Source organism: Sinocyclocheilus grahami, unplaced genomic scaffold (genome assembly GCF_001515645.1).
Source record: "Sinocyclocheilus grahami isolate Dianchi unplaced genomic scaffold, SAMN03320097.WGS_v1.1 scaffold813.1, whole genome shotgun sequence".
Classification (NCBI taxonomy): domain Eukaryota; kingdom Metazoa; phylum Chordata; class Actinopteri; order Cypriniformes; family Cyprinidae; genus Sinocyclocheilus; species Sinocyclocheilus grahami.
Window position 1 is genome coordinate 345,149 of NW_015505992.1, and position 7,144 is coordinate 352,292.

The following is a 7,144-nucleotide window of genomic DNA, read 5'->3' on the forward strand; positions in this document are numbered from 1 at the left end:
AAGTAACCATTATAAAACTGACTGTTATTGCTTGTGAGGCGTAAATGACTGTCATTTCTTTCCTACTTTGGAATATAGCTAATGGTAATACTTCTCTGTTGAGGCAGGCTATGTACAGTACAAGTACTAATATGTGCTTTTAAGGTACTGATGTGCACTCATTAGGGTTAAATAAGGTACAAAGGTGTACCTTTTTCAAAGATACCACCCCAGTGACATCTTTTGTACCTTTTTTTTTTCTAAAGAGTGTATACTTCCTGCAATGAAGTGGAATGTTCCACTGATACATTGACCCCACAAAGTCAATATCCAACCATTCATATTCGATGTTGATTGAATCTTATAGCAGATGGGAGATAAGACTTTCTGTAAAGCTAGATTAAACATTAATGTACATGGAGGTAAAGGGTGGGCACCCACTGGCAGAAACATAAATCAGTGCCTATGCAGCCAGGAACAGACCAGATAAACAAACCTGGCCCCATAACGTGTGCTACAGTTTGTGTCACGAATATCAATGCAGTAATTCTGCATCAACAATATTCAACATACAGTAAAGAGAAATGCAGGAGGATGATTAAACTCCAGACAACAGTATTAACATCTTCACCAACAAACCAGTTAACATTTATTTATTTTATACATCTACAAAAGTTCGAATTAAGAAATAACCACGGTTTAGCTCTAGTTAATGTTGATGTTTTATTGAAAATAATAGTTTTGTTCAACCATTATGGTGATTAGTGTTTCCTTTGGTTGGGTTCGACTCTTTACTTTTTATTTTTGTGTTTAATGGCTTCTGTAACAGTGTGTTTTAAACCACATTTAGTGTGATCAGGTGATGTTGGCTAACTATTGATTGTAATATAATGGTGGCTTGATTCACTGATCTCATCCAAACTCTAAACACTGATCATAAAGGAGTGTGTGTTTGTTTTTTTGTTAAGGTGTGTTGTGCTATTAATACATTTAACCCTGTGATAATACAGCATGAGATCCAGCAGTGGACAATCAGTTATTATGAAGGATTTTAAAAACATGTTGTGCACAAAAAGTATTAAACTACTATAGTTCAGACATGATATGAAACTCAGTGGCAATCAACAAAAAGCTTTATACCGCACTGAATTCTCATTGCTAGCATAGTACATAACTCATCCATGGCTCCCAGCATGCATTGCAGCATAAAAAAATATTAATATGAACTGTCCTATTATTTTCTTTCATTACTGTTTTATTTCATTTTTGCAGTTGTTTTTTTTAACTTTCTGTAGCTGTGTTTAGAGTTAATCTGTTTATCTGAATATTTTGTAGATTGTCACTATTGTTGAGGTTTCTATGATGAGTACTGATGTCTAAAATGTCTCAATACCCAATTAAAAATTCTTGCACAAAAGTTTTAGAATCTTCCAGAGATTTTTGTTCATTGTATTCACAGTATACAATGATGTTTCTACCACAACAGCATCATTTATAGTACAGTAATGCCTCAACTTTTGAGTAAATCACCAAACTACAGAAACACATAACTAATAAAATGCATTTTATGGCAGTCATTCAAATATTATAAACATTTACCTTCAGCTGATCTGTTTCTCTCTCTCTTTCTGTAACAAGTGCCTTTAATAAAAAAAACATTATTGCAATGGAAAGATAATTAATTTGACAAAAGTCATCACTGCCAGAAATGGCCCACATTCGTATGATGAGAACCTAATTCAAAAGTGCTACTGCATTAGCTCTCAATCTTGTCCATGACATATAAAACTTGTTACAATTTTTTATTTTTATATGAATTCTCCATGTTAGTCTTTTATTAAACCATAACACACGGAATCATACAATGGATACCCAATCTGATTAGATTATTATTATGGTAATTTCAGGGCCACAAAGAGAACACGCTTTCAGAACGCTTTTCATTTAGACGCCGAGAACTGAGAGATAATATACATGATGAAACAAGATGACATGTCTCGAGATTTTTTGTACTTCTGCTTTAATATCCGTGTTATTTATTGGTGTATGTCATTGATTACGTTGCATGAGTACCCACTACTGGCAGAACCCTTGGAATGGGCTGAATTGGAATGTCCTAAGATCTTGATCACTTGAATCCGCTATGGAGTTGGTTTATTGTTTACATTTTTCCCCTTACGAATTTGTTTGGTGCAGCATTCTGTACTGTCTTTTTACGCGTTGCATTGCATCGTGCCGCGTAAACATAAAACCATGTCTGCATTTGTGATCTGAGAAATTACAAACTACAAACGCTACTCTGCACTGCTCAAAACTTGTGCTTGAATCATCAGTGGCAAATTCTTTAAATATAAAAAACTTACTTACAGTCTGTGAGTCAGAACGGCCGGCATTGTAGTCTACTCTACCAGGATCAGGAAACAGTCCTCCATAAAATGCGCTGCACACATCTGAATATTTGGACTGAACTCTTCTGGAACAGTGTTGTAAATACAACTTAACCACTGCGCGAAGTTGATGTATTTCCTCTGCGACCAGCACGGATCAGCTCTAGGCATGACGAAGCTGATATCGTCCTCTTTTGGAAGGCCAAACAATGTAGGTTCGCTTTCACAATGAAACACACAGCATCTCCACAACATGGTGGTGGCGGCAAAAACAATACTACAGCGAGAATAAAAATCACGCCTTCTTTCTTTGCGTGAACATTTGGGTGGCGTTATGCAAATCTTCCCACATCGTGATGTAGACATGTGGGGGCGTGTTAGAACGAGCCGTTTTAGGTTGCCGTGATTGACTCTTAACTTTTATAAAGAATATCTCTTTGGATTTGAGACTTTAGTCTTTGCAACTTAACAGATTTTCTTTATGCACCAAGAGCTTGTAACACTCCAAAGAGAAAGGAAAAATTTTAATCGCATCATATGACCCCTTTAAAGAAAATTTAAGAGAGTGTGGGCTGCTTCTGGTGCTTGGATTTGTAGCCTACTTCAATAATGAGGTCCAAGAATACGCTAGAAGTTAATATATTTTTTTATGTATTTTTTTCTCTCTCTCTATTTAACTGCATTACAATGAAGTCATTATTTGAATGTTGGGCTCATGATCAATAAGTTGTTTGCATTCACCCAAACTGAATCAAAAAGTGGACAGTAGATCAGTGGACAGCATCCATATTTCAACCCCAGTGGCACGACAAAAAAACAGACCGGCCCACCGGGAATCCTCCTGGTGCTCCCGATTAGTCAATCTGGGCCTGTCTATAATAGATACTATATATAGATCAGTGATGCTGTCCCTAGACTGGGGACAGCAGCTCCTCCACCAGAGATCCCTGATTGCTAACTCGTCTCACCTTGCCTCCCATCTTCCCCTTTTCATGGAACATTATAATCTGCTGCATGTGTCTGTCCCCCGTCTCGCAGAACACATCAGGCTTGAGCAAGTTCATCATTAACCTGTAATAGCCATCAGAGTCGTCGAGAGCCGAAATGACCAGTACACGGTTTTTACCTACAAAACCAGCCAGGATGTTAATGGAGCTAGTGGCGTCCATTGGAGTAGATTGAAAATTAGGTTCTTGAGCGGGACTGCTGTCAGTTACACTGGGTTTCCTGTGTGGAGTCAGTCTTTGTCCTTTCAGGACCCTCCTGGCTGGGGGTCGTGAGGACTCCACATTCTGATCATTCTGAGGCTTCCCGAGTATATGTGTGTTCTTGGAGGTGGATAACCTTACAGATCTTCTGCATGATTGCATTTCATTTGTGTACTTTTTGACAAAAGTGTTTGGTTGTAATCGTGCATTTCCTTCTTCTGCTCCTGTGTAATGCAGGACCATGGGAGACTTCAAGTCTGATGCATGAATCCACGTCAGAGTCAACAAAATGACATATACCTGAAGATTTTTCATACTGCTAATATGACGTAAATACAAACCACTCCAGAATTATGGCACTGGGTAGGCGAGTGGAAATGGTTTTAGGCTAGCGTAATTCGATCCAACACCAGTGAGTCACAAACTAGCAACAGTGACAAACTAATGGTTAAAACGTGTTACATTACTAAAAGTCAACAAAGACAGAACAATACTTAATACAACTATGTAAAACGGATATAAAGAAACCACTAAAAGTAATACCAACTCGTCTTCGTGTAAAAATGATGTACCTACTATCATATTCCAAAGCGAATGGGTTTGTCAAATGATTGAGGGAAATGCGTTATTCCTTATGCATTCACTCATTATAATATTCAGTTACGTCGAGTACTTTCCAAGAAAGACAGGGAAAACTCCAAAACACTCAGTCAGTTTGTTGTATCCTTTAAACAACGGTGTGAAAAGACTCTCAGCTCACGATCACAGTCTCCAACGCTTCTCAGTGCTCTCTGAGCTCCACACACTAACATCTGGAAGAAAGTTCTGAACAAGCGGGGCTCAGACAGATTGACCACGCCCACTCGCTTTTGATATGTTAATAGCGTGCCTTGCTAATATGTTCTTACATAAGCTTTGCATAACATCATTTTGCAAAACATTGTATTATTAGGGCTGTGATTGTGAAGGAATTTGTATGTAAGTTTAAGATATTAAATATCAACGTTTATTGATCACACGTAGGCTACTATTATGTATTTTTACGTGTAATTCTTCTTCTAATTCTGGTTTTAATGTAATAAATGTATTTTTATTTATTAATTTATTATTATTAATGATATTAATATTATTTGTATTATTATGCCATCTTTCAAGATCTAGAAAATAGATATAGAAATTAGAATATTTTTATAAGGGAGAGAGAGAGGGAGAGAGGGAGAGAGAGAGAGAGAGGACTGCCATCTATTGGTAGTGACCAGAGAGGATCAAAAACATCCAGGCTTAACGACTGAAATAGTTTTTATGATTTTTACTCCTACACCTGACGTCTATTTAAATTTAATTGCAGTGAAAATAGTTGACTGTCTTCGCACACAAACCTCCTCAGACACTCTCTGCTGCCTTGATAAGTTAAGCCTCTTACACTAATGCACTCGTTGCGGAGCGAGCAAATGATGGCAGCCTCCTCAATAATATACAGAGATTTAATCAGCAGTTGCGCATGATGAGGACTGCTACTGTGATCAAGCGGAACATTACATAGAATTAAAATTAGTATAGAGCGTTTGGGTAGTGTGGCTCTTAGCACAGTATGTCCAGAGACATTGTGGGAACGTGGGACGTGTCGCTAAGCGATGGGGTTTACCGAATTGAGTTTGAACATGGATCAACAACAGGGAAACGGGTCATTTACATTAATGGGAAGGTGAGAGGTTATAAACTGATTAATTTATCATTATGTTATATTAGATATGGTCTTATATTATTTTATAATGGTAATGCTTATAATGTATTCGTTATATATATATATACAGTGGGGAAAAAAAGTATTTAGTCAGCCACCAACTGAAGGACAGACACCGTTTTTGTTTTATCCAGCTGTATTTACTCAAATGCAACAGATTAGTGAAAGATATAACACCAACATGTCAGGAAAAAATATAAGATAATACCTAACACTATATAAAGATGAATAAAATAATATAAAATAATAATTTTGTCTTTTTAAGGAGGTGTTGAGGAGGGATTGGATGTTCAAACTGGTGGGCAAAGAAATGTTTCCTGTTGGGAGCACAGATACAAAAGCAACCATAAGTATTGAGGCAATAACTGGGTTTTCCTATGAATACACACTGGAAATCAATGGAAAAAGTCTCCAAACATTTTTGGACAACCGATCAAAAATTTCCAAAATATGGGTGCTGAAACTGGGTGGTGCTGATTACAGGATAGTTCTAGGTAAGTGACACTGTGAAAAACATCTCTCTTGATTTATGACATTAAAAAAAACGTTGTTTCAGTTTTTCTGAAAGGCCTTAATCTTCTTGGGTTAATCTCTGTCCAACCACACTGTAAGAAGAGAATGACTAGTTTAGGGGATTTCAAATTAGAGTCTGGGGTCAGCAGAAAAAAAAAAAAAAAATACAATTAAGATAATTAACACAACTATTGGCGAACTAGTTTCTGTTATTTTTTATTATTTTTTCTGTTTCACTAGAGAAAGACACTATGGATGTGTGGTGCAATGGACAGAAAATGGAGACTATGGTGAGTACTTTTAATACTACAGTTCAGACAAACACAGGCCTTTAGGTGTATGAAAGATCCACTTTGGCCATTGTTTATTTAAGTCTGAGTCAAGTCGGCTAATGGTGTAGTTGTGTGGACACTGTGCAAAAACATAACACCATTTTCTTCATATCACATCATTCCCACGACTGGTGCTTGTTTAGTTATAGATGTGATTCTCTAGTTATAGGCCTATGTTTATATTGATTTCTTTGTGCAGGGGGAGTTTACAGAGAATGGAAGCGAGACACACTTTGCAGTGGAGAACCATGAATGCTGCATTAAAGCAACACATAGTGGCAGGAAACGAAACGGAATAGTTCATTCCCTGCTGGTGGATGGAATCAGGATAGAAGAGACCATTGAGTAAAATGGATGCTAACAGAATTCAACTGTACAAGACATTTTTTTCTTCTTTAGTGAATTCAGTATGATGGCATTTGTTCAAAGTATTTATTACAAAAATATTAAAGGTTTTAACGTATCTCTAGAAACATTCAATCCCATTTTTTCTTCTTCTGTTTTTAAGTCTAGGGTAAGATGGGGTAAAATGCCCATAAGATGACTCCTTACTAACATATTTTATGAATGGCTTGGCTGTTCGTAATTTTGTAATTTCACCAGAATATCAACATTTGTAAGATTTAGTCAGTCAAAACAGTATTGAGGTTAACTGATCTAATTTTGTGTCACAGTAATATATGCTATTGTATTATGCTGAATATGAAAGGTTTTTGTGCCTATTTGTTAATAAGAGACATAAATGTCTCAGATTTGTGGGGTAAAATATATGTTTTTTTATATTGAAAGAATAAAATTAAACCCTTGAGGTAAAATGTCCACCCTAGAATTGAGACAAAAGGCTCAGAGTTTACTAACTGTTATTCTTTTTTAATTGAATAATTGCTATAATTAATGGGGTTAATATTCAATAAATCCATCAGCTAGATGTAGCCTACCTTTTAGACACTCCACTAGTCATTAAAATCTATACTATAAATT

The 7,144-nt window shown here is 36.4% G+C and overlaps 1 protein-coding gene across 1 annotated transcript; it reads left to right on the forward strand.

The window, feature by feature from the left end:
• The first annotated feature begins 4,975 nt into the window (after positions 1-4,975).
• On the forward strand, positions 4,976-6,782 carry LOC107562225 (fas apoptotic inhibitory molecule 1-like). Its single transcript, XM_016246832.1, has 4 exons — positions 4,976-5,279; positions 5,584-5,812; positions 6,072-6,121; positions 6,363-6,782. Exons 1-4 carry the CDS (start codon positions 5,166-5,168, stop codon positions 6,510-6,512), a joined length of 543 nt encoding a protein of 180 aa, XP_016102318.1. The 5' UTR covers positions 4,976-5,165; the 3' UTR covers positions 6,513-6,782.
• The last annotated feature ends 362 nt before the right edge of the window (positions 6,783-7,144 follow it).

Coding starts and splice junctions, on each gene's coding strand:
- LOC107562225 (XM_016246832.1), top strand. CDS start 5,166: ATGTCCAGAGACATTGTGGGAACGTGGGACGTGTCGCTAAGCGATGGG. Junction 5,280..5,583: donor TCATTTACATTAATGGGAAG/GTGAGAGGTTAT, acceptor TGTCTTTTTAAG/GAGGTGTTGAGGAGGGATTG. Junction 5,813..6,071: donor TGATTACAGGATAGTTCTAG/GTAAGTGACACT, acceptor CTGTTTCACTAG/AGAAAGACACTATGGATGTG.